Source organism: Ornithodoros turicata, chromosome 5 (genome assembly GCF_037126465.1).
Source record: "Ornithodoros turicata isolate Travis chromosome 5, ASM3712646v1, whole genome shotgun sequence".
NCBI lineage: Eukaryota > Metazoa > Arthropoda > Arachnida > Ixodida > Argasidae > Ornithodoros > Ornithodoros turicata.
Genome location: NC_088205.1, coordinates 21,747,124 through 21,774,630, shown reverse-complemented (window position 1 = coordinate 21,774,630; position 27,507 = coordinate 21,747,124). Strand labels below are relative to the sequence as shown.

At 47.4% G+C, this 27,507-nt stretch overlaps 1 protein-coding gene across 3 annotated transcripts in view; it reads left to right on the top strand.

Moving 5' to 3' along the window:
• Positions 1-27,507, top strand: part of LOC135394201 (solute carrier organic anion transporter family member 4A1-like) — a 121,349-nt gene that overhangs the window by 74,988 nt on the left and 18,854 nt on the right. For all 3 annotated transcript variants that reach the window (XM_064624811.1, XM_064624813.1, XM_064624812.1), the window contains 2 exons: positions 6,797-7,539; positions 27,144-27,243. In XM_064624811.1, coding sequence (XP_064480881.1) covers positions 6,843-7,539; positions 27,144-27,243 — 797 coding nt within the window. In that variant the 5' untranslated portion in view covers positions 6,797-6,842. The remainder of the gene's footprint in view (positions 1-6,796; positions 7,540-27,143; positions 27,244-27,507) is intronic.

Genomic DNA, 27,507 nt, shown 5'->3' with positions numbered 1-27,507 from the left:
ACTTTTCGGGTATTTAAATATAAATACAAAATGCTACATGTTTTCATGTATTTAAATACTGCCTATAAATACTTTGTGATGAAAGTAATTAAATACAAAATATAAATACATTAAGACAGTATTTAAATACTGTAACTACTTCCGTAAATACTTTGAGCCGTCTAGGCACATTATATTCTTTTAAATTAGTGTATAAATGGAGCCACCTGTGGATGAATGTCTGCTGCACACAATGCCCACATATTTCTTTATTTTTCCGTGATGCAGTGTGATGATTTCAGCATCTTGCGTGGACTGACTTTCCGCTGAACGAAAACGTCTCCTTGAGCCCCAGGAGCAGCGAGAGGGGTACTAGACATGAAGAGGTGGTTAACAAAAGGAATCCAAAATTAAATTCTGAGCTATTCATGAAACATTTCACAGATTGAAAAAAGGTCTACGAAACAGTATAATCTAGATGGAAAGGGGAAGATATCTACGGTAATGAATCAAAGGAAAAGAGGGATGTAAATGAAACGAAGGCGAGCGCGTGTAGTCACTAAGATGCTGTAACGAATATATGTTAGACCACACATTGTTTGAACGTACGGTTCAAGCAGAGGTGTACAAAATACTCCGCTAAAGTATTTAAAATAAATACGCCACGTAAAAAGCATTTAAAACAAAGTACAAAACACTTAAAACTGGAAGTAATTTGAGTAGAGTACTAAATACTCTGAGAAGTACGAGGGTGGTTCCATAAGTTTCCGGCCCGAGGTAGAAAATGCGCGCGAATTTGAAAATGCGATTAAGGACGCGTGGCGCCATCTGTTGGAGGGCCGGAGCACCACCCTCAACCCTCTCCATGCTTTTGTCGGTTGGAGAGTGGCATTTCAAACAGCCAGGCTGCACTCTTCAGTTAAAATGGAAAAAAATCGAGTACCGCGCTGTGATAAAATTCTTGATAAAAGAGCACGATGTCTCGAACCACAGTCTCGAGCACGAAGAACAGTCTCTGTTCGAAATATCGGCGGCTTCTGTCCTGAGGCAACTCCCGTTTTTCGCATCATCGGCGAGGGCCTTCACATGAAAAAGGTCAGTGCGAGATGGCTGCCACGACTTCTCTCGTTAGTTCAAAAGCAACAGCGCGTCGTCTGTGCCAAAGAGTTTTTGGAGCTCTGTCAAGAGAACGAAGAAGAAATATTGAAGTCAATTGTCACAGGGGATGAGACTATGGTGCTCTACTATGATCCCCTTTCGAAAAAGGAGTCGATGGAAGGGCGCAAACCAGGAGAAGCACCCCCAAGAAAAGCCAAGGTCACACAATCCACAAAGAAGATCATGGCAACGATATTTTGGGATTGTCACGGGATCCTCCTCATCGACTTCAAAGAGAGGAACACCACAGTGAATGCGACTTATTATGCTTCACTCCTGCACCGACTAAGAGACGCCATCAAGGAAAAGAGGCGCGGCAGGTTGAGTCGAGGTGTCCGGTTGCTCCAGGACAATGCCCCTGTCGACACGGCTTCTGTTGCCAGGGCTGCACTGAAGGAGTGCGGCTTCAAAGAAATCCACCACCCACCCTACAGTCCAGACTTGGCACCGAGTGACTACTTCCTGTTCTCAAACTTGAAGAGGGATCTCAGAGGACGGAGATTTCAAAACGATAGTAAGGTGCAAGAGGCAGTTTTCCAGCATTTTGCGGACAAAACTTCGGACTATTTTTACAAGGGTATAAGAATGCTGGTTGAAAGGTGTCAAGTGCATCGAAGTTCAGGGTGGCTATGTCGAAAAGTGATACACTTGTTTCGTCTCTATGACTATTAAAAGTTGGTCAGGCCGGATACTTATGGAACCACCCTCGTATTTATGATACTCTTTAAAGTACTTTAGTATTAGCAGTAAGTGGAAACGCATATTCTGAACGTGGCCCTACAAATATAAGGGATGAACTTCATCCGCCATACTCATTACACGTATATGGATATAAAATGTGATCCCACTGCGATGCTACTTCTGCGCTAGTGAAGCAGAACAAATAATGAGAGAATCCGAAGGCAGACAGGGATGGATGCAGGCAACGAGCTGACAACAACAATGTATACTCACTCACTGAATTTATTACGTCACTCAACTCTCAACATACCCTTGGCCAGTGAAGCTCAAAATGCATTTGCTTGCAGTTTTTCTTGATGTGGATTTTTCTCTGCCAGAGCTTAAAACTGCCCTTCGTTTGTCCCGACCCAAATCGTCCCCTGGTGCAGACGGGATCACCTATTCAGCTTTTCGAAATCTTGGCGCTGAGGGCCTTCGAACCTTGCTGTTTATATGCAACAGGTCATGGAGATCTGGCCAGGTACCCGCAAGCTAGAAGGAGGCCATGGTGGTCCCATTGCTGAAGCCTGGCAAACATCCGTTGCACCTGTCCTCTTTCCGTCCACTTAGCCTTACCAGTTGTGTTGGTAAGGTGATGGAGCGGATGGTTCTACACAGGCTGGAATGGTGGTTGGAAAGGAATCACGTTTTCCCTGATGAGATGGCGGGCTTCCGTCGGCACCGTAGCTCAGTTGACGCCCTTATGGACCTTGTGACTGCTGTTGAAGTCGCCAAGAGCTGCAAGAGGATTGTCGAGGCTGTTTTCCTTGATGTCAAACGTGCCTATGATACGGTCAGTCATACTTATGTATTGCACACCCTCCTCCGGGCTAGAGTGTCTCGCAGGCTGGGTGGCTGACTTCTTGTCCAACAGAACCATTTTCGTCTGCACTCGGAATGGTGGCACGCAAAAAAAAACAGTTTTGACCCAAAGCGTTCCTCAAGGAAGTCTATTATTTGGTTATGGCGGATATCAAGCGTTGCGTTCATCGCAAAGTTCAGCTCTCTGTATATGCAGACGATGTGTGCGTTTGGACCACCGGTAAATCAAGGCCTGCGATTCAACGCCGCCTTCAAAACACGTTGTATGCTGTTCAGCATTACTTCACCAAGGCTGGCATGGACATCTCGGCTGAGAAGACAGTTGTGCTCCCGTTCACGCGGAAACGCATGAGCGCCTTCCCTCTTTCGCTAGGCAATAATACACTCAGCCAAGTGAAGTGCCACAAATTCCTGGGTGTTATCTTAGACGCCAATCTCTCGTGGAGCGCCCATATCATGTACCTGGAAGCGAAAGTTCAACGCTGGACCAATGTCATTTCTCACTTCGCTGGCGCTGCATGGGGGATTGATCAGGAAGCTTTCCTATCGATTCATGGGCATTGGTTCGGGGAACCATTCTCTACAGCCTCCCGGTCTTACACGGCATCTCAAGAACATCTGAACAGAGGCTTCGGTGTATGTTGGCCAGAAGCTTGAGGGTCTGCCTCGGTGTACCCCGCGCCGCTGAAACGTGCATGGTGGTGGCAGAGGCCCGCGAGCTGCCAGTAGAGGTCTTGCGTCTCAGAGAAACTGTGCGCCATTATCTACGCCTCGTCGCGGAACACCGTCGTCACCCCTTGGTTTCGAAGCTCAAAAGGCGGAGGCAGAGCAACATTTCTCGCTGCATCGCTGCTGCAAAGCCCTTGCTACCGGCTTTCGTTGGAAGATCAGTCGTCCCCAGGTCCCCTCCGTGGGTCTTTTCGATACCTTCGATCTCCACTACCATTCCTGGGCTCAAGAGGGACCACGTTGCAGCACCCGTGTTGAAACAACTTGCGCTAGACATGATGCAGTGCCGTTACCCTTCGCACACTGCAGTATTCACAGATAGGTCGTCCAACTTACACTGCTCCACTGCTGCGTTTACATTCCCGACTATGTCGTCGTGCCACGCATACCGTCTCTCGCCCCGCACCTCATCCACGTCTGCAGAGTTGCATGCCATTTTGTTCCTCCTCAAGCACATTGCTTCCGCCGCTATCAGCAGCTGGGTGATATACTGCGACTCCAACGCAGCTCTCCAGTGTATAGCGAACATGGGTATTCGTGGATCACTTGCGCCTGTGGTGGTGGACATACTGGAGGAACTAAGTCGTCTTGAGATCAGCGGGCATTCTATCTACTTCCAGTGGGTTCCTGCACACTGCGGCATCCGCGGCAATGAAGAGGCTGACGAGGCTGCAGCAGCTGCGTATCATTCCCGATCAAGCGTGCGGATTACCCTCCCCAAAGGCGACAGGCGAACCTTCCTAAATGATGTGGTGAGGCCTCTCGCACGTGCGCAATGGTCTCGGGACGTTCCATCAAGAGTTCTGATGCGTGAAGTGGACCCTGACTTTGGTTTCACCATGCCTTCTCTTGTGCCTCGCCATTTTGCGTCGCTGATACACAGGCTTCGTCTTGGGGTTGCATTCACCCCCCATTTCAAGCATCTGATCGGCCGCTCTGACTCGAATCTCTGCTCTCGCTGTGCGGTTTTGGCGGATACCAAGCATGTGCTCCTCGACTGCCATCTGTACGCCTCCCAAAGGGCAGCTGTACAGTGTCGCCTGCAGTCGATCACGGCCGCACCATTCACATTGGCAACCATTCTCGGCCATTGGTCTAACCAGATTGACCATCGCCAAGTTCTTGAGTATTTCAAAATTTTTCTCCGGGACACTGGTCTCCTCTCTACCCTATAACCTGCCTGCGTACCTGTGTGCTGTGAGTGTGTTTTTGTGTGCTGTGGCTTTGCCTACCGTTCTGATATCTTACTGACTTCACTGACTATAGACCCTATTTAGTATCGTTCATCACCTCATCATCAGGACACATCTCATCCTGCCCCATTGTGCCTTGGGGTAGTGGGCTGCATCTTACGTGGCGAATTTCCCCATTCATTATCATTAACTTATTTGTTGTTGTTGTTGTTGAAATTCCATATGCCTGATCAGTGACTGCTTATTAAACGGTGCCCCTTTATACTTAGGGAGTGACATTTTCGGGTTAAATGCTTTTCTCAGATTCAAGAGGTAAGAACGGGCGCTATTTTAAATCTGTAATTCCACGAGAAATCGGGAGATAATTGTGCCTTCGGGTGTCAATGTTTCTCCTCTTGTATATTAAGTCATTTTGTGTGTGTTGTGTGTTGTGTGTGTGTGTGTGTGTGTGTGTGTGTGTGTGTGTGTGTGTGTGTGTGTGTGTGTGTGTGTGTGTGTGTGTGTGTGTACGTACGTACGTACGTACGTACGTACGTACCAGGGCTAGTCCCCAAAGGGCAGTGCTGACACACATGGGTGTGCTGCTGGGAACGTACGTGACTCATTCTTACACGTGTTACACGTGGCGATCTTTGTTTATCTTCAGTGGAAACCGACACTACGATTTCTTAGTGGCAGGAAATCAGGGAGAAATCGTGTTTAACCCTATAATGCTTCGTGGTTTGAGCGTGCTTCGATACGACGTGCACCCGTCGATTATGCGCGGCACTGCATCATCTCGAAGCTTTGGTCTGTCACGTTTCTGTAGCACTTTCTCACCGTTGATGATGAATTCATCGTGCTACACGACATCGGTCCGGTCGAAGTGCTTCTCGCAAGCACGTGTGTGAGGAGAGTCGAAGGTGAACACACACATACATACATGGGATGATGATATGGTGGGTCATTTCCCGCCGTTATGGCGGTACACTGCCCCATTGTGCTTGTGGAAGGGATGAAAAAGTGATGATGATGGAAATGTGTCCTATTAGAGTTCGTCCATTAGTCCAGTGCCGAAGAGGAACTCAGCAACAACTCGTAGGCCTTGCATCAGATGTGAGGGGTCCGACCATGGCCCGAGAATTTAGGCTAAGTCGAACTGGCGTTGATCGACGCGTTGCAGAGCAGTTTCCATGAGGGCGCGCTAGCGATCGTACTGTCCGCACACCAGGAGGATGTGATGGAGGTTAGAGCCCTGCACGGGCCGACTTTTCCGGGCCCGACCCGTCCCGGGCGCATCGAAAAATGGTCCGGCCCGGTGACTCGGCGAGTAGATCCCGGCCTACTATTTCCAGCCGTGACATACGCGTTTCGGGGGCTTATCAAACCAAATTCCAAATTTATAAGTAAATTTATAAGAAGAGAAGACAAGGGCCGCACACATACAAGTGCTGGTGGCTTAACACCGTAACAGCACGAGACCAAATTAAATCCAGAACGCACGCGGGCATGGCCGTTATTGTTACACTGTGACGTTTTTGCGGAGGTAGAGGATGCTGTCGACAAACTCCTTCTCGCAGTCCCTACCCTTCTCACCAAGCTTCCAAGCATAGAGGCTGGATGCGCCGACACCGAGGAAGTGCTTGAAAGCCGGTGTAAAAGCCACATGAAGTCTCGTGCGGTTGAAGACTGTGGTAAAGAAAGGTGGCATTCGGTAGGGGAGAACAAGGGGCAATGTGGGGTCAGCGGAGTAAAGCAGAGAGTCGAAGGTGAAGCTGCCACCTTCAGTGCGAGGAATGGCGCGTTTCCACTTCTCACGCTTGTCAGGATCCGTAGGAAGCGTAAACATCCACACTTTCTATCCTCCCGTGTATCCCGAGCGGTGCTTAGTAACACAGCATGTTTGTGGCATGCTGTTAGCATACAATTATCGCGCGCTGACAGCAGAAACACATGCACTTGCAATGCCAGACGGGAGACGCTAAGGGACCATGCAATGCCAAGGGACCGTGGTTTTAGTGTGCCCCCCTTTTCCCTTACATAGTGAGTGCCCACGTAGGCAGCTGATGATAGACATTTGAAAACACGTATCAAAGTAATCTCAATTGATTTACACGGGCAGTAGAATTATTGTGAAACAAAGAGCAAAAGAAATAGCTTTGTGCGATCGATTATTGTCAGCGTCACTATAAGATGCATTTTTTTGTCTTTCCCAGGTGTGATAACTCCAACGTACGCAGCATAACCTCGAAATCACCCAGCATGACGTTAATCGCAGATGAGCGGTGCTTGAGCCGAGACAACAGTACCATACCCACATCACGTAGCAACGAGCCATTAGTTCTAGAGGCAAAACCCGTACCTGCATTATCCAGTCCCTCGGATGAAGATGCCGGCGGGGCATGTGGATGGGCGTGTCTAACACCTGGTTTCTTGCAAAGATTTCGGACCCCTCCATGGGTGCTGTTCTTCTTCTGCTGGGCAGGCTTCTTGCAAGGACTTATCGTGAATGGATTTGTGAATGTTGTCATTACGACTATCGAACGACGGTTTCAACTACGCAGTTCAGAGAGTGGTCTTATAGCAAGTGGGTATGACATTGCATCATTTCTTTTGCTTGTGCCCATAAGTTACTTTGGTGGAACTCGAAGCAAGCCCTTGTTCATCGGCCTCGGTTCCCTGGTGCTTGGACTGGGAGCCTTGGTGTTTGCGATGCCGCATTTCGTGGCACCCCGTTATTCCTACAGTACTTTGGATGACATTGAACCGTTGTGTTACGCTGGTGGCCAAGTGGTACAGAGCTATTGTAGGACTAATCACACAAACTCACTGAACCATTTCAAGTACGTGTTCCTGGTTGGACAGATGTTGCACGGCGCCGGAGCCACTCCATTCTTCACGTTGGGATGTACCTACTTGGACGAAATCGTCTCCACCAAGATGTCTTCAGTTTATATTGGTGAGTGATGATATTTTCAGGTATTGTCTCGAAGATTCTCTGCCCCGCTATGACGTAACTTCCTGCGTAAGTGTGACGTGGGTCTCCATTGGAAACGCTCGCTCAGAAGCGAGAAAGTTAAGTGACGTATCACCTCGCGCTCAGATGAACGCCGTCCGAGGAGGGCAGGAATGACAACAAGAGCGCATGCGACACGATTGGGATGTGCCTACTGGTATGTTGGACGAGGCTAAGTTTCCGTTCGAGATCCTAGTTTTGTGAAAGTTTTCGCTAGGGACGGCGCTGAGTGCTGCCACCCGATAAAAAAAAGAAAGAAAAACTTGTGCTCTTAGTTTTCCTGGTATTAACGCTACACTGTTGGAGTGTTTGTGATGTGCGACACCAGAGTGATTCTGGTATTGTACGGTTCTGAGGTGCATACTAGACCGACATGGTATTTTTGATGCATCGGAGTGACTTCCTTTGGACGCTTTTGGTTCCTTCCAGTGTGGCTGGTGTGCGAACAAGACCGACGTAGTATTTTAATGTGAAGGTTATAGAATGCCTTGGTGTGGTTCAATACAGGCAGTCGAGCCATCGGTGTCTAATCAAGTGATGTCATCAATGGTCAGCTATACGGGCCGTTTTTGGTGGTACTCAGCATTCCATGAGCACCCGTGCTAAGAATACGTGCCAAAACCACCCATCATATGAAGAGAGCAACGCTCCACTTTGGCCTTAAAGGGCTTCAGGTAAGCCTCAACCTGAGATCGCCATGGAGATCCTCAAGAGGCACAGAGGAAATGGATTTGCCATACTTGATAGGTATACATGTAGGTGTACATGTAGGTATAGGTAAATGTACTTACACTGCTCCACTGCTGCCTTTACAATCCCGACTATGTCGTCGTGCCACGCATACCGTCTCTCGCACCGCACCTCATCCACGTCTGCAGAGTTGCATGCCATTTTGTTCTTCCTCAAGCACATTGCATACGCCGCTATCAGCAGCTGGGTGATATACTGCGACTCCAAGGCAGCTCTCTAGTGTATAGCGAACATGGGTATTCGTGGATCACTTGCGCCTGTGGTGGTGGACATACTGGAGGAACTAAGCCGTCTTGAGATCAGCGGGCACTCTATCTACTTCCATTGGGTTCCTGCACACTGCGGCATCCGTGGCAATGAAGAGGCTGACGAGGCTCCAGCAGCTGCGTATCATTCGCGGTTAAGCGTGCGGATTACCCTCCCCAAAGGCGACAGGCGAACCTTCCTAAATGATGTGGTGAGGCCTCTCGCACATGCGCAATGGTCTCGGGACGTTCCATCAAGAGTTCTGATGCGTGAAGTGGACCCTGACTTTGGCTTCACCATGCCTTCTCGTGTGCCTCGCCATTTTGCGTCGCTGATACACAGGCTTCATCTTGGGGTTGCATTCACCCCCCATTTCAAGCATCTGATCGGCCGCTCTGACTCGATGCTCTGCTCTCGCTGTGCTGTTTTGGCGGATACCAAGCATGTGCTCCTCGACTGCCATCTGCACACCTCCCAAAGAGCAGCTCTACAGTGTCGCCTGCAGTCGATCACGGCCGCACCATTCATATTGGCAACCATTCTCGGCCCTTGGTCTAACCAGATGGACCATCGCCAAGTTCTTGAGTATTTCAAGATTTTTCTCCGGGACACTGGTCTCCTCTCTACCCTATGATCTGCCTGCGTACCTGTGTGCTGTGGTTTTGCCTACCGTTCTGATGTCTTACTGCCTCCACTGACTATCGACCCTATTTAGCATCGTTCATCGCCTCATCATCAGGACACATCACATCCTGCCCCATTGTGCCTTGGGGTAGTGGGCCGCACCTTACGTGGCGAATTTCCCCATTCATTATCATTAACTTATTTGTTGTTGTTGTTGTTGTTATGTACATCCTGCTACGTCGTCGATCTGTGTCGATCGAAGCCTGTGAAGCAAGGCCTCTTCCTCCCTGGGGTAGCGGCCTACCAGTGTGTGGGTCATCGTAGGGTCAATCTAGCGCGGATAAGGGTTCGTCCTGGCGCGGACTCCACTGCTCCTTTTTAAGATGGGCCACCTTTCGCCACCCAACTGCCCCACCTGTCATGTTGGAGGAGACATCCTTCACTTGCTGCTCCACTGCACCCGTTACCGCCAACATCGTCTTCTTCTACGGTCGCGCATCGCTCGCCTGAGGATTTTGGACTTATCCCTAGCTACGCTGCTAGGCCCCACACAATATAGTCAGGTGACAAAGGCACTTGTTCAGTTTCTTCGGATCTGTGGCCTTCTGGGGGAACTGTGACCAATTTCGTTTTTGTTTTCCTTTTTGTTTGTTTCTTTTTTTTCCCTTTCTATCCTGGGAATAGCAAGCCGCCGTAGCGGTGGCTAACCTTTCCCTCCTTTTTTTATATATAATTAACATATCCCCCATCCCCCCCTGCTACACCGCAATAAGAATGGGATTATTGTTTGGAGGTGTTCGATGTTCTACGGAAACGGCTGTACAGCCGCTATATAATGACTAGAGCCCGGATGTTCAGACATGAAAAAAGTTGCTTTTAGGTGTCTATTAAAGGAGCATGGAAAGACACAATAACAAATATGTCAGGAGGACTAGAAGTTGCGACTTCAGCCCTGGGACACACACTCGCACAAAACCTGCGAGAGTAGCGCATAATCCTGGAGCGCAAGAGCTTTCAATCTCGCGGGTCAGAAAACCTGCTTCCCTTTGCAGCCAGTCTGGAACGTCATGTGCCTCTCCAATACTGTGATCTTCGATATCCTTGCGCCAGAAAACTCCAAACTCCATCTCCAATACTGAGGCGAGCGCAGTCTTTTTTCCTTCTTCCTTTTTGCAGTCTCGGCTGGTCGCTCTCGCTAGCAGATGATTCTCGGTGGCCAATGAAAAAGGCTCTGCCACCTGACGTCACGAGACGCGAGGAACCGCTGGGCGAGGTTCGTCGTCGCCGCTGCGCTCTCTTGCAAAGCAATTTTCTGAGTAAAATCGCACTTCCCAAATGAAATATTTTGCGTGGCGGTTCGTGAAGGCAATATGCTCATATGACGCCGTAAAAAGATATATGTTCCAAGTGCCTCAAGGCACTAAAACTGAAGTTATAGGCATCACAAATTACAGCACATTTTTGCGTGCTTTGGGCTATACGAATGCGGAAAGCAGAGTAAAGGTTGGCTCGAGATGACACTGGAACACCGTGCACATGAAAGACAAAAATCAGCCCTTCAACTACTGTCGCTTTTTATTATCAGTGCTGTCGGAAACAACATGAACGAACCGTTACATGACACCTGAACATAGAACTAGAAAGCTCAATTCTTTTAACGGTAAGTGACGTCTCATCCACTGACGCTATATTGATAATAAAGAACCAGTGATTAATCCCCAATCAAATCCCAAGCTTGTTATTCAGCAGTTTTGTCAAAAGCACCCTTTCAAGCAACAAATAGTTCAAAATGGCGGGGGCAGGTATCTTAAAGCGACGCCTTCCACAAGCCTTGTCTATTTCTAAGTTCAGTTTGGTAGACAGGTCCAAATTTACGATGCAAGGTAATTATGCCGAATTTCATGACTCGATAACTCGGCGACTAATAAACCGATAGCAACCACCCGACATAATCTAGGTAGCTTACACATGTAAGATTCTAGCTAAGGTGGTCCTTGCGACAGCAAACGCAATCTCTATTTGTGGCGGGCACCTGCGAGAGAGACGGAAATATAGGGGTACGCGTACCTTGCGGGCTGTCTGTCTCGCGAACACGTGAAGCTAGGACGTCGATCGCGGTGTCATTGGAAAGCGCTTCAGAGGTTCTACCTGGACATTGTCGATATCACCTTCAACAAGAATAACCAATATTTTATAAATTTGCAAGTTTGAAATATCAAAATTTTGCCGGAATGTCGGCATATATGAAACTAAAATATGATCATAATAATCGAAGGAAATTGCAATCAGAAGAAAGGGTGGTATGAGAGCGACTCCCCCCCCCCCCCCCCAAAAAAAAAAAAAAAGTCCAGCGCCGAGCGATCGAGAAAGCTACGGGATCACCGAAGAAGATTAGCGGCGGAGGCAGATTCGACCGCCGGCGCGCACAGCCTAGCCCTTACCCTCTAATAATAAGTGACTAATGAATGGAATTAATAAATGAATAAAGTCTTGCGTTTCTTTCACTAAAAACCCGCGAAGGAATCGGATATGGTGACGTTTTCATGTAAAACACTCCTGGTCGGACACGACTGAGCCCGTCCCAATTTATTTTAGGTATAAAGCGAGTTACAGGCGTTTGTACTAAAACAGACACTAACGCCGAAATTGAAGAGTTCCACAACAAAATTCAGCATTTTTGTGGCATATAGACCTGACGCGCTTTAGCCGCGCCACTTGGAAATAAAAGATTTGAAAAGAGTGTTTAGCCACCGAAACCATTCTTCTGTTGCAACCTTTGCGGATCACTGCACCAAGGCGGTGGAGATGACCCGGTTGTTTGAGCGGTCCTGGAGATCGCCGCGTCCGTGTGCCAAAATCCTCCTCTTCTCGCCTCTCCGCTCCAGAGAAGAGGAAAACAGTGACAGGTGCGCGCGCAGGTGAAGAAAGAGCACGCGGCGTTAGAGAGCGGTATCTGCTTGCGGGGCAGGGACATGGAAAGGAAGCACATGTTAGGTAGTTTTAACACATCGGAAGCGTTCCACGGGGAAAAAAATTTTTTTCAGTGCACTCTTTGGTACACTACCAAACGCGTACGAAATGCCATAGCATTGCGGCAGACGGACAGTGGTCCCTGCGCTGTCACGGTACATGACAGCCGTGCGGTGCAATGGCAAGCCCGACCATCAGCTGGTATGGGCCTCGTGTGGGAACACAGGTTTTGCCTGCAAACACGTTCACTTCTTGAAGTCACTCTATACTCTTTGGTGCGCACTTCTGAACATCTGGCCGAGTGTAATGGCGGCACGCTTTGTCGCACGCCGCTTCCTATAGTATTTTATACAAAAAGCACGCGAACAGAAGACATAAGTGACTGAACTTTCACCAACTAACCCCACGCTTTTAAGCTTCATTTCCAGCATTATGTGCCGAACGCTGCTTACGTTCCACATTTTCGTTCACGGCGTCTGCATCTCCCGCAGCAACATATTCGGCAGACAGGGGCGTCGGAAGGTGGGGGCAGGGGGACCCTGAACTTTCGCTCTGAGGGTCCCGCCACCTTATTCTTTATCCGTTAGTCTCATCCGAGACAGATTCGCTTTCAGCTCTGTTACCGCAGAATGAAAATGAGCATCGGTTTAAAAAGTACGTTAGTAGTTTAAAAAGTAGAAGACGAGTAGAACAGAGAAGACTAAATTCACCCGAATAGGTACTATCCCCAATTGTCCTGCGCGATACTGTATGTGCGGACCACCTACACGGAGAGCAGCGACACCCCATTCAGTAGCGCTTTGACGGTAGAAGAAAACGCAGATTTGCTCTCCGGCAAAAGACACCGCCTTGTTTTTGAATTTGATCAACGTAGGGAAGCATTCGGAAGCTCTTATCCTGCGACGAGGAGTTCGCTGGTACGTTTGATGACTCGTGAGGCATATCTTGCTGTTTCTGCCTTAGCCATGGCCAGAACAATCGGCATAGCCTGCTTAGTGCAGCAATACTGACCATTTCCAGACGAAATCATTGTACTTTTGACGAGAACAAAAATACAAAACAAAGAAATACGCCACCGTTCGCTTACTTCTATAAACTTGTCTTACCGCATTTAATGAAGCCATCAAGTATTTCAGTTTCTGCTGCTCTGATGCCAATTTTTTTCGCCTCAAGGTAATCAAGAACGCCAGATGGCCTTCCCTATCTGCATTACTTCCACCGCCATCGGATTGCTTGGACGAGTCATTTCATATAAGCGCATCAATGGCTCCCATTTTCGTATTTGCCGCACTTCTCAATCTATGACTCTCTAGGACCGTGCACCGTAGTGCTCTCCTGTAGTGGCGTATTCCTTGGGAGAGCAGATTTTGCCCCGCGCTGGGTGGGGTTTGAGTACATGCTCCCGGAGGGGGTCACACGGGTTTGCTTCGTCAATGGAATGCTAACAGTCGTTCGCGGTACGAAGCACGCGCTGCGCATAGCACGTGAGCCCGTGCTTTCCCGGGTTAGCTTTGGTGTTAGCTTTGGTCTCGTGGGTCAAAAACTACTGCTCTTTCGAGCAAACGTTTTGCCCTTGCTCAGCCAATGAAACATTCAGCGTCTGACACGACTCTGGCAATGGAACAGTTTTTGTCCCTTCCCGGGGCAAAAATTTGACCCAGCTCTGCCTATGGAATGCGCGCGGTTGGGTTAGGTTAGGGCCCCCCGCCGTGGAGGAGTTCCGACCCCTCTACCGGCAGACCTGGGAACTGTATACATGCGCGAATGCTCCGCAGCACATCGCCTACACCAGTGGTTCCCAAAGCTTTCCTACCCTGCGACCCGTCAGAACTACAAGATATTGCGTTGCGACCCCCCCCCCCCCTCCGATTTCGCTATATAAGCTTTTTTTTTTCGGCGCGTGAATAGAAATACACAAAACCGACGCTGAAATTTAATTTGACAGTTGATATCGTCACAGGTAGGAAGACGCGCTAGGAACCATCGCAGGCAGAAACACAAACGCGTGGCAGCAAGGATGACTGTTCCTATTCATTAAAGTGAGCTTGCTTTGTAAACCTTGTGGTCCGCTGCGAGCTTTTTTGGACGCAGAATAGTGGGTAGAGCGTCGTCTATTGACATCTCTTCTTTATAATTTCTGAGCCGATTCGCGACCCCCTGGTAAATCTGTTACGACCTCCCTGGGGGAGCGACCCATACTTTGGGAAACGCTGGTCTACGCTGGAAACTCTGGTCTACTCTCCGCGGCATTCGTGTTGCAAGATGACGTGGATGACATCACGTGAGACGCGTTGCGACACATAAAGCGACTACCCATGCAGCACAATGTACTGAAAGTCGAGTGCAATAGGGGTGGACGGGTAGGCGGAATGCCTTGAACAGACTCGTGAAACTAAAGAACATTGATAAGACAAATACCGTCCACCCCTATTGCACTCGACTTTCAGTACATTGTGCTGCTTGGGTAGCGGCTTAACCGAGTGGGTAAGGGCGTCCGCTCGATGGTGATAGCAAAGGTCGTGCGTAAGATTGTGAGGTGATGTGTTCGAATCCTGCCACTGACAGTTTCCCCTGGTTTTGGGGGCAGAATTTTAGAATGTTTGCGTAAGTTCCCCCTGAAATCAGCCGAAGGCCCACACCAACCCTGCCCATTCCTTTTTGCTGTCCTCTCTCCATCTGTCCATATCTGTACGACGCTCACACCCATGGTGTGGAGCTAACACGCGATCACAAAGACGCACACGCCGCGGAGCTTGCACATCGGACGCGCTTTACGAAAAGGCAAGCTGGAATATGTCATGTTCAAGATCAGCAACGTGATACCAGCCACTACAAGGGAATCTTGGCTTATCATATTTTCGGAACCGTTATCGTAAAGACCTTTTGATAAAAGCGAGTTTTAGTGCATCGGAACAGTTCTACAAAAACGATACGATAAAATAAGCTATCAAATTCGAGCTTAGCAATGCGACACCGACCGAATAATCCATCAGAGCCAATTCCTAATGGAACCATTAGGCCAGGACTGTCGTAGTTGGGTCATTCCATGCCAACCGTCCCAGACATTCCGCTCCACCACCCCAGATTTCTTTCAAGCAAATTGTGGTTGATTGTTCCCAAGCAGCCAATGCTCTTCTGGCTTATTTTTGCAGCGTCTTTTTTTCTTTTTTCACGCTGTGGTCGCCCCCTTGAAGATTGCGATTTGACATGTAACCTACCTGGCGAAAAAAAAATGTATTCTTCTAACAAAATAGCTTTTGCGCAAATTCCAACCAAACCTCTTCTGAGTGAAGGCAAAGCATGATACTTTCGTGCCAAGACACGTTGAAGGTTGATAGACACTTTTTATCCAGAGTTTATGTCCCGAGAAAAGTATGGAATTTCGGGAACTTTTGGAATTTCTTTTACGGAACTCTGCAATTTTTTTTACAGCTACATCAACTGTTTAGCGATGTTTTGTAGGAGGCACAGAACGCGTTAAAAATATTTTGAGGCACGCAGACTTGGGAGAGTACGCGGAAAAAAAAATCATGAATTTCGGAATTACTGCTTTTTACGACATATTCAACCGTCGATTGCACACTGAGCTGGTCCTGATAAAAACATGATACAAATTGCATTTAATAGTATGCCCTTTGAACGTTTATTTTACAAACTTTCATCGAAACACTATTTGTTTTAGCAGCGGGGGGAAAAAAATGAACTTGACCACCCCCGCACTCATCCGACATTGCCCCCTCAAGGCTGCTTCACCCCAAGACGCATTGCAGCCGCTGCTGCCAGCCGCACACGAGAGCTGCCCAAACCGATCTGCGTTACATGCATGTTGTATGTACAAATTAACTTTCGAAGCGTCAGGTTCTCATTTGAGCGGCCTTTGCGCAGTACACAAGGAGCACTCGAGGCAGGAATGTACTTCGACGAGGACGGGTCTGCGTCTAGTATTACATCTAGCTCACTTTGATCGGAGGCGACACCGTCCTTCTGAGCATGCTGCTTATGTTCAATGACGTCACTTGGAAAGTCCTCCCTTCTGTTATTGTGTCTTTGGTGGTAGCCGAAAGAGTGAAATTGTCGTTGTTGTCGACTGGTGAAAGAGCTGCCTTCTCTCTCTATCTGTTTCTTGTTCTTCCTTTTTGTTTGTTTCTCCTTGCTTTTAGGAATTTCGAACATAGGGTTGTTGGGCTGGGCCAGAAGGCGCTCCTGATTACGGCATTCAGCGCCACTTGTGACGATAGTGCTAAGTTTTCCAAAGTAGCGGTGTTCTCTGATCACGCACATGGTATGTGCTGTGTGAAAATGGCCAAGCTGTGTTGCGATTTTTATAAGGCAAAAGAGACCGGGGATTGTTTCCCCATCAAGTCGGAAGAAGGGAAACCGTTTATAGCGGCGCGTTTTTGGCGCATGGCAGAATATCATCGGACAGGCTCGAAATACGAGTAAAATGCCGGTGCTCTCCAGGTGCCGTAGATCTACTAGCTCTGAGTGAAACCTAACTGAAGAATAAAGCATGAATGCATACAGTTGGATATCTCTGGTTTCAAATGTTTTATACTTGGGTTTACGAAGGAGGTGTGAGCGCCGGTGGAGTAATGATTTATAAAATGAACGGAGCGAGCACTATGCATGCTTGTCAGTAGCCAGTAGTTCGGCATTTTTATGAGCGTTACATTCCCTCTTTGCTTACTCGAAACCATGCTACCACTTATCACATATCCGTGACTGTTTCGAAAGAGAAGAATATGGGAGTCAGATCAGAACAGTCATGAGAACAAAAATTTAAATGTCTTTGTGGCTGGGATTATTGACTTTGAGGCACTAACTTAATGACAGACATGTCTCGAGTGCAATACAACTTTCATAATCCAATGACCAATTGCAATTGATCCACCCCCAGTGGATCCTGCACAGGTCTGATCATTTCGGGATTTACATGCGTTCGTGACATCTCATACTTCTCCTGTGTGTGCCACGCACTCGCTGCCTAGGAATTTGTTCCACCTATATCTGTAGAATATGTAATTAAGAATTTAAAAAAATAAATGAATGCGTAATCCACATTACTCATGATTTTCACATAGTACTACGCAGCCCCAGACACAGGTCTACGCATGGGTATACGTCTACGACAGAATGGCGTAGACGCAGACGAGCTGATGGACGAAATTCATTATATAAAAAAAACTGATCGTGGAGCACGAAGCAGATACAAAAGACCGAACAGTTCAAGTTTATAAGCTTGCAGAATCACACAGCTATCAGCTTGAGTTTGAATGCAAAAAATAACAGGAGAACAGATATGATACAGGTACGCTCCGGTGTTCTTTGTGCAGTTCGTACATTTTGTAACAGTAACGTGGTCCAGGCTTTTATTTTTCCCGTTCCACGGGCTGTACATTCCCAGATATTGCACGGAAGCAGGTGGAAGGTCGTGCACAGCGCATGTAATCACATTCGTCGCCCGGCGAGTCCTACTTTGAAACTTTGCCTCCCCGTACCACCAGGGGAGAAACGCGGCGCTAGTGTCGCGCTGCCAAACTCCAGGCGAACGTCCATGTCGACTTGCTGAGCTCAACGATCCCGGCCGAGGTCGATAGCAATTAACATTGCAGTAACGTTGCTTCCAGCAGTGTTGTCAAAATTATCCGCAGTCCTACCCTGCGTCACGTGCAACATGTCGCCACAGTGGGAGACATACCTTACGTGTAAGATAACGGCACCATTGTTAAGCCTCCATCATGACTAACCTTTCTTTTTCTTTCTTTCGTTTTTTTTTAATCACCATTAAACATATCCAACCACACCCTTTATTGTTTGGCGCCGTAGAGTCTGTGTTCGTTGTGTGCGTGGTTCATGCGTATCATGATTCAATAGCCCGCCAGCCCCCGTAGTCACCGAAGTACATCCCTAGGCCCAGTGCTCCTACTGAAGTACGTAGGCCGTTCTTGTGAGAACATGAAGCTTGGAAAATTAACGTCTTCTTCTTCTTTTTTTTTTTTTTTTTCGCTGAAGAACGCAAATCGGTTTGGGCAGCTCCCGTGTACGTCTGGCGGCAGCGGCGGCGATGTGTCTTGGGGTGAAGCAGCCTTTCGGTGCAATGCCGGATAAGCGCGGGGGTGGTAAAGTTTTTTTTTTTTTTTCGCCGTAAAACAAAAAGTGTTTCGATGAAACTTTGTAAGATAAATGTTCAAGGGGGCGTACTATCAAATGCAATTTGTCTCCTATTTTTATCAGGACCACGGGCAAAACTATTTCCGAAATTCATTATTTTTTTCTGTGTACTCTTCCAAGTCTGCACGCCTCAAAATATATCTAACACGTTCTATGCCTCCTACACAACAGCGCTAAACTGTTTCAATAGCTATGGCAAAATTGAAGAGGTCTGTAAAAAAAATCAAAAAGTTCCCAAAATTTTAGTTTTCTCGGGGCATAAATTCTCGATAAAAAGTGTCGATTGAAGTGTCGAGTTGGCACGAAAGTATTATGCTTTGCCTTCACTAAGAAGAGATTCGGTTGGATTTGCGCAAGGGCTTTTTTTCGCCAGGTAGGTTACATGTCATATCGCAATCTTGAAGAGACAGCCACGGCGCGAAAAATTTTGTTGGAGGCAAACATAAGCCGGGAGTGCATTGGCTGCATGGGCCTCCCTTTCACCTCGTGCACGTATAGGACGGTCCGATTGATGGGGCATGGATGGGAGCTCCACAATACAAAACGCACGTTTTAAAAATATTTTCTTTCTTTTTTTTTTGCCTTTTTTCCAGCCTGTGTCACATTTTATATCCTCTTGCTTCTATTCTGTTCTGTTTCCCAGACTTTTCATAATGGACACACGCTTTGAAAAACAACCAGATAAATATATAAAATGTTGAATTCCAATGGCAGATTCGGAGCGCCTCCGGAGCAAGTTTTGTTGCTCCGCCGAGAGCAAGTCTGTTCGATTGGCAGATTGGGAACAGTTCTGGAGTCTTCCAATTGGGAGCTTCGGAACGGCATTCGAGCCAAGGTCGCTCCAGGGGGCAACCCAGTCTGCTCCGCCAAAATAGGCAGATTCAACCGGAACTCTGTGTGACGTGTCACTTGTCGCTTGTGCTTCCTATTTCCTGTCTCTGCTTCGCCAACATGGCCGCCTCGCAACGCGTCTTCACCGTGACTAGTCTTTCGCGTCGTACGTTGGCGATTTTGTTTCATGAAGGAAGCGATAAGTCAGACATTACAATGGCAATGTTAGGAGATTAGAAGGACCTTGATGTTGCAAAACATGGCGTTATAATGGAACATGAGTACCTTCTTCCTCCGTCTCTGGCCGTCATCCACCAAGGGAGATTGGCCAGTGCTAAACTCCAAGTTGGGCGCGAGTGTTCCAGTCGCAGATTCGGATCACTTGCTCTAGTTCTGATCAAGCCGCTCCATTGCTGAGTCTGCCACTTGCTCCGACCCTGCCATTGGAATTCAACATAAGAGATCCAGAACCAAAGTCCGAAAAGATCACTTAAAAGGGCAGTGTCCGTTTCGTTCCTAAGAGATGTGTTGGCATCAAAGTGGAAGAGCAACCAACCACAGAGGCCAAATAGCATAGATATAGTACCTTATGTATTGCTTGTCTTTCGAGGTCGGTGAATCCGAGAGTCCTTTTTGCTGCCTCAGTCGAAGAGTGGAGGTACCTAAATTAATTTCATTCACTCACACAAGCAACACTGAAGTGAGGGAAAGCACAACGCCTTTGTTTCTTACTGCTTTTACTTTGAGATATTTTGTAGGCTCACTGAAAGTCGAACATCCGCAGTGCAATCGCGCGTTTCTTGCTCTGTCGCAACATATGCCTCATTCCGTCAGGGAATTCCGAGAACTCGGAGAATTTTTGAAACTGCTGACACGCGACATCCAGCGGACATACGGCCACGGACGCCCATCTATGAAGTTCCCAGTCGTTTTATTTCTAATGACGAATGGCAAAGCTGCGTGCCTTGGGCGATGCTCGATCGTCTTTACACACTCGCGCGGTGCCACTTTCAGTTTCCGACCGCTAATCCGACAGTTTTATGGAGGTCACATAACACGAACCATATTCAACTGAATTTTAAATCAATATTGGAATATTCTGAGTCGCAATGAATCAGACAGCGTAAAGCATAAGCAGCCTGACGGTCGGCATGCAGTCTATCGAACCGACAGGAGAATACTGTAAGAATGTCGGCTAGTTCGTTATTCATTTCTTATAATCGCTAGAACTCCCAATGCAAGGAACTACACTGCACAAAGGACAACACTACAGGATACGGTTTCCGTCTTGTCCTTTGTAGTCCTGTCATTTAGTGCTCCCTTGCATTGAGGGTTTTAGCGATTCTAGGCTATTCCATATCTTTGTCCCAGGGGCTCGTGGTCTACTAATGAGGCGTCATCTGTTGGACCGCCAAACCTCACTGACGGACCATTGGGTTCTCCTGTGGGGCCACTAACCCCACTTGATTGACTGTTAGATACAGTAGAGTAGAGTTGTGAGCACTTTGTCGGACCGCCAGGGGCCCTGTCGTACCGTCAGGCCTTCGTGTGGCGCCATTAAACCCACCTGACGGACTGTGGGACTGTGTCTGTCGGACCGCTAACAGTCCTGTCGACACCACAAGGAGTTGCTAATGGGCCGTCAAGGTAGCTTGAGAGTCCATCAACATATTCTGATGGACTATTAGAATTTCTGGTGGAGCCTTGTCGAATTTTTCCATCGGGATGTCACTTGCTCCAAAGAGGGTGATTGGCTTATCATGCTTTCGGATCTGTTATCCTGAACACCTTCCAATGTGCTAAAACTCCCTAATCTCTTCTGAGATTTCAGAAACTGCCCACTGAGCCGGTGCCGCGATAAAGAAACGAACGAGGGGGAGATAGCGCATTGCGAGAATGAAAGGTCCCTTCTCCACTGACGCTACGCTTCACCGAGGCTCAAAAGTGCGCTATTAAAGAAATGCAGTCGCATTTAAAAGCTTCCAAATCCGAGACCAGCAACGCTCTGTCAGCCACTGGAAAGGAATCAGGTACTTGGCGTACCTGTTTACGGAGCTGTTACTGTAAAGACGTTCCATATATACGCTAAATCTCTTGCAATCCTTCTAGACCACAGAACAGACATCGCGATGATTAAACAGATGACAGTGTGCAGCGTGACGCCACGTCAGGTGTGGATTTCAGGTGTGGAGGCCAATAAGCGATCACGTCTTTAATAACTTTGAAGGAGAGATGAGGTGTGCTGGTTGTGCATGAGGGAACCCCGAGACAAGGAAAAGACGTACCAAGAGACGTTGTTGTCCTAGCTATGTACGTCTCTTCCTTGCTTCGGAGTTCCCTTCCATGTAGCAATTAACAACAAAAAGATGCAGACGATCACAGAAGGTGTTGCGATTTTCAGCGGCCTTTTGATGACACTGACGAAACACTAAATGTCGCTACACTTTCCATGACGGTCTGCAAATTTGTTTGTAAAATGTTTGTGATATGTTTGCAGAACGGTTACTAAACGGGCACTAAATGCAAAAACAACTTGCTCTCGAATGAAAGTCTGTGTTTCAGTTAGTATAATGCAATCAAAATTAGTTCACACAGCGCTTCCGCTTAGAAGAAAAACGCAATTGGGGGGGGGGGAAGGTAATGGCAGGATAGGCTCGCCGTTGTTGGCCACACAGAAGTGGGCGTCGTCACCAAGCCGTAGCCAAAAAAAGAACACAAAGAAAGGACGGACGGATGGAGGATAGAGGAGGATGAAGGATGGGGATGCGGTGAAGGTGCGCGAGTTCGTCGGCGAGAGCAAAGTATTAGATGGGTCGTTGAGCAACGTTGAGAAAAACGCAATGAAAATAGAGCGGTCTTTGGCGGAAACGTATGGGGTCCCCATCAGGAGACAAAGATTGGCAGCATCCAATGAGACAAGAAGCGCGCGCTTACCTATCGTGGCCGCGTGGATTTGGAACGGGGTCGATCGTATGTTCCGTATATGCGCAGCATGATACGCACTGCAGCGTTTTCCATACCGATTCACTTAAAGGGGGTGGAGAAACCACACGGATAGAACTTTGTCTCTGGCAGAGTCTGTACGCCTTACTCCACGCACTCCGTACCCAAAGTCCCACCTCCTATTACTTTTTATGGTACAGAGTTTCAAAAATCTCTCATTTTTGAGTCCCCCGCCGACCGTGGCGCCAAACGGTGCCGGGCAGCTCCATGAAGAGGGCGGGAAGTGACGCCTTGACCAGATGCTCTATGGCTCTACGTCATATAGTCCTTCCGCTCATTTCACTTCGCCGCGTCGCGTCCCAGCGCTCGCCGCGTCCCTGTTTACAGGCGTCGTCATGAGAACGGGAACTCCGCACTTCCGTGGCGCGCTCGGTACTACGTCATACCGAGATCGGGCGAGGAGGAGGCGAGCCAAGAGTGAAAGGATCTCCTCATATTCAAAGCGCCATAACTCCGTGGCGCGGGCGCGCAGCGTGATAGGGTTTCGACGGAGATGTTTGGCACCCATAAATCTACATTCCAAACATGATTTTGTGTAATATTTGGATTTGGATTCACAACCCCTTTAATTGTAGCCCAACAACAGTTCTCCACTGACAACATTTATCTTCACGTTCTTCGGACAGCGACACCAGTCCGCTTTGCAACGTCCGCTATGTTTTTCACATGGACTGCTCCATGGCGTGGCACGCCCTTGAATGGGCAGTATGAACTAAAAACTCCGATGCACGAGCCGAAACGACGTTCACTGCTTAGCGCCGAAGCAAGAGAGACTCAGATATAATTTCAATTTCCACTCCATGACGGAATCAATAAAGCTTTGGATTATGATAACCCCAAGGACACGTTGACGTCCCTCACTCACCCCGAGGATGTTACTGAAAGACAGAAACGACATCCTGGGAATATATCCCCACATAATCCTCAATTTGTTGGAAAGTGTTAGTATGAGACTCCAGAGATGATCCTAGGGACAAGATACTTTCTTCTGCATGTAGCGATAGTGAGTCTTCTTTTATTTCTCTCTTTTAGAAGTAAGCAGACGTTTTCAGTAGGCACTAACTTGCTTTTTTGCATTTTCAACCTCCGCCACTAGCTTGTCATTTTCCGGTTCTCCTCTTCGTTTCTTCAACGTATTTCCGATTACGAAGAATGGGTGCCGCGATTTAAAAAGCAAGAAATATAAAAGGTCCTGCGCCACAATAACAAGGGAGCCCACTTTGAAAGAAGTATGGGGTAGTGCATGGCATATCCTTTCGAAGGCGAAACAGATATATATATTGCTTCTCTTGCGAACTGACCATAGGTCTGCATGGGCCTCGTCCAGACGACGTGGGCGATATCACGTGACACGCACTGTGCAGCTACACTGCACAATCAGTGGCATGGCCGAATGAGTAAAAGCAGCGTCCACTCATTGGTGGTAGCCAGGATCGTGCGGAATATTTGGTTATCCAGCACCGGCTGTACGGTCTAATAAGGTTTTCCCTGGGTTTTGTGGCAGACTTCCCACTTGAATGACGGCGCAGTTCCCCCTTAAGTCAGCCCAGGACGAACACGAAGCCACTCTTCTCGCACTCCTTCCTGCTGTCCTCTCTGCATCTGTCCTCGTCTATACGATTGTCTCGAGGCGCTAACATGACATTAAAAGAAATCACTAGAGCTGGGATTTTCGGGACATGTCCCGATTTTGAAAAATGTTCCGATAATAGTGTCGGCTATGAGAATACATATACCAAGCGGTTTGTATCTGGTTTTCATCAACTTCGTCGTCCCGAATTGTCCCGAATTTGTGCTGTGTGTCCCAGAAGATTACAGACTGTCCCGGTTGTCCATTCTTTCTCTTACACGTCCAGTTAATTAGCAGACACGCCTGTAGACAATGTGGTTTTACCATTTGATAATACTTTTACATGGACAAGGAGCGATAGTTGCTTTTTCTTGCCATCTCCCCTACAGCGTCGGCATTTCGGGCGCATGTGCTGGCAACTACTATAGTGAAAGCGCATGCATGCCGCACTAGCGCCCAGGGTGTCGAACCGAAACGTTTTTCGTTCCGGTTTTCATTCCGGTTCTATCATAAACGGTCCGGTACCGGTTCTGCTCCGGAGCAAAAAAATAACGGTTCATACCGGTTTTAACCGGTTCCGCTTCTGGTGGGCATATTCATTCACAGAAAAAAAAATCAATGTTGCAAAATGTAAACCCGTTTATTCCGCATACATGATATTTAATATTAATAGGCAGCTGAGAAATTGATATGCTCCTGGTTCCTGTAGGTGACTGTCTGTTCAAATAGGCTTTCTCCTCTCTTGAAGCGCATGACACAGACGGACTTGTTTGTCGTGATGCCATACGTAAAGTACTTTCTTGCTGGATTGGTGCGATGAAATTAAAATGAACACTACGGCACATTGGTAGAGGGTCACATGTACCTCTAAGTCTATGTGTGCGAACGATAAAACGTTACAGCCTAAGAGCCTAAGGGTCCGACATACATTGCACCGTAACCGTAACCCTCGTAAAGTATCCATGACGTGACTTCAGAACACACGACGACAGTTTCATTCGCCTACTCGTAGTACAAACCGGCGAAGTTTTTGCTTGGACCGAAAACCGTTAAATACATTTTTCGGTTTCACTCCTGAGCGAAAAAAACGTATACGGTTTCGATTCGGTTCCGGTTCGCACTAAAATAGCGGTTTTTTTTTTCGGTTTTCGGTTCCGGTTTTCGATTCGCTCCGATACCCTGCTAGCGCCAGTGCCACAACTGCGTCATCATGCAGCGCGTTGAGTGCGGGTTGAGCTTCGTAAGTCGCTTGACAAGAACCCTGACGTAGAGTGGGTGCATTCACCAATAACTCTAAATGACTTGGATGGAAAATGAGTGCTCAGATTTTTGCCTCTCGTCTCTGTAGGAGTGGAGCGGTCGTTCTCGGACTTCAAGAATATATTAACGGAGAAATGTGACAGCCTGGGCAAAAAGACGCTCGAAATGTTCCTGACCATATCCTTCGACGCACAGAATAGACCGTCGGTTTCAGTGGTGCAAAACAAGTTAGAATGATCGAAAGCTAATACAAGTAGTTTGCACATATTCAGAGATGGGTACGCTCTCCCGTAAAGTTCCCGTTTTTTTTTTTTTTTTGCTTTTTTTTTCAGCAGTTTCTGTCTCGCTTTCTTCCCGATATTCTTTTTATTTACTTGTTTGTTTGTTTTTTTGTACCGCTAATTCCAGCTCTAGGAATCACACATTAGGGAGTTCTAGCACATGGAATGCGTTCCATAAAAAAAGGAGAAAAAAAAGAAAAAAAAAGCAGCATTCACAAGTGGCTAACAGCTGCCGCTGGAAATCGCAACACCTTCCGTGGTCGTCTGTAATTTTCTTCGGCGAAATTTTCTTCGGCGACATTTTTTCCAGGGACCTTTTTGTTGGGGACGTGTGCACTTTAGGATCGACTATCCCTCAGGTGAATATACAGCGATGGTGGTCTTCCAAGTAATGCTCTAACCTAAACTTTACTATGTGGCGATAGAAATTGAGGGTTCACGAGATCCGGACCTCCCTCTGGACCTGCGCCTCACTTCAACACTACAGGAGTAACACGCAAAACGCATGATACGGAATACGTTGGGACACCTGGGAGATTAGCGGGAATATTTTTTAGATAGAAGTACCAATAGTATTATATTTTTAGACAAAATTATATATACTTAAGGCCCCGGGCTTTCCGCGAGATTTCACGAAATCCGGAATCATCGTGGAATCCTTCGTTTGGCACGGAACTTCGCGGAATTCCTTATTTTGCTCGAAATCACGCGGCGTTTTGCACGGCATTCCGCGGAAATTCGATTGGGTCGAAGGACACGACTGGCGCGACGTGTGCAGTTACCAACTTGACAAGGTTTGCGTACATATAGCGTGCTTTCGGTTGTCAAGTGCGGAGAGCTGTTATTCACCAGGTAAACCCGAAACACGAGTGTTGTTCTGGGACATCCCACAGATATCGAATGGATGTCCAAATATTCAGGACGTTCACGACCTTGTAGGGATGTCCTAAAGATATTTGTGGTTTATTTTGAACACATGTTCATGTAACTGACTTCATTTCACAAAAAAATGTCATGAACAACGCCAAAGTGCACGCTGCTGGTCAATCCCATTTCCGCTTCATCAGATGTGAGGTTGGCACGCACATTTCCATTCGAAAAATGTATTAGAGCTGTGCATAGCTGTGCGCACGCCTTGACATGGTGGCATACTTGGTGTGTATGAGGGTATTTTCATAGACCTCAACGTCTGTGTCTGCCACAATCTGGCGAATGTGTTCTAATTTCTAAATTTCAACGTATACAACGAAATATCCAAGTTGCATTTGTTTTCCTTTTGCGTGACGACTGCATGTTTAGTAGGATCTCGTCGGCTTGGACTTGAACGACCGTGAATTCCTTGTTAGAGGGACATACACGTAATTGGGACGAATTTGTAAACACTCTTGTTAAAGGTATGCTGGACGGGAGAAGCGTCAAAGAAGTGCTGCTTTGTTTCTAAATTTCAGAGATCTAGTAACTTGTCATTAGGACAAGCTCCTTGGGTCAGAGATTGAGCAGAAATACAGATGTGCATCCGGCCAAAGAGCTTACGCAAGGGTCAATATGCCACGCTTTCCATTGTTCAACTGTGTGAGCAGTCTCCGGCACCAGCACATATTCCTCCTCAGGACAAGACGGCACACCTTTTTTCATACTGTCCTGTCTTTCGGTGCTTATGGGTAGTCGGTGGTCATGAGAATGTTCTCCCCTTCTGCCCAATACCAAAGGCTCAAAAGCACCAAATTTTTTTCTGTTGCATGAGCATTTGGTGCTTACGAGCTGCCATCACTGTTTCTATCACTAGTTGTTTTGCATATGCTCACCTCCTTTCTTTTTTCTGCCAATCTTTATATGTGCAGGAATATTTTATACAATGGCCATTATTGGACCTGCAATGGGTTACATCCTTGGTGGACAGTTTCTGAAGATCTACACTGACGTTGGAGCAAATGCTTCTCTGTGAGTAAATCTTGCACAGTGCTGAACAAAAGTTTATGGAGTCTCTCACTGAGTGACATCGGTATCCATTTAAGGCCCATTGTGAATATATACAGGGTGTCCCAGCTAAGTGTATACAGATTTTAAAAAAATATATATAACACTTTTTCAAAGATGAAATCAATTGCAATATAGCATATGCTGAAGGGCACTCCCTAGCAGGGCATTAGCAAAGTCCAAAGGCAATGTCTTAATTAACTTTCATTAATTAGTTTTTTAATTATA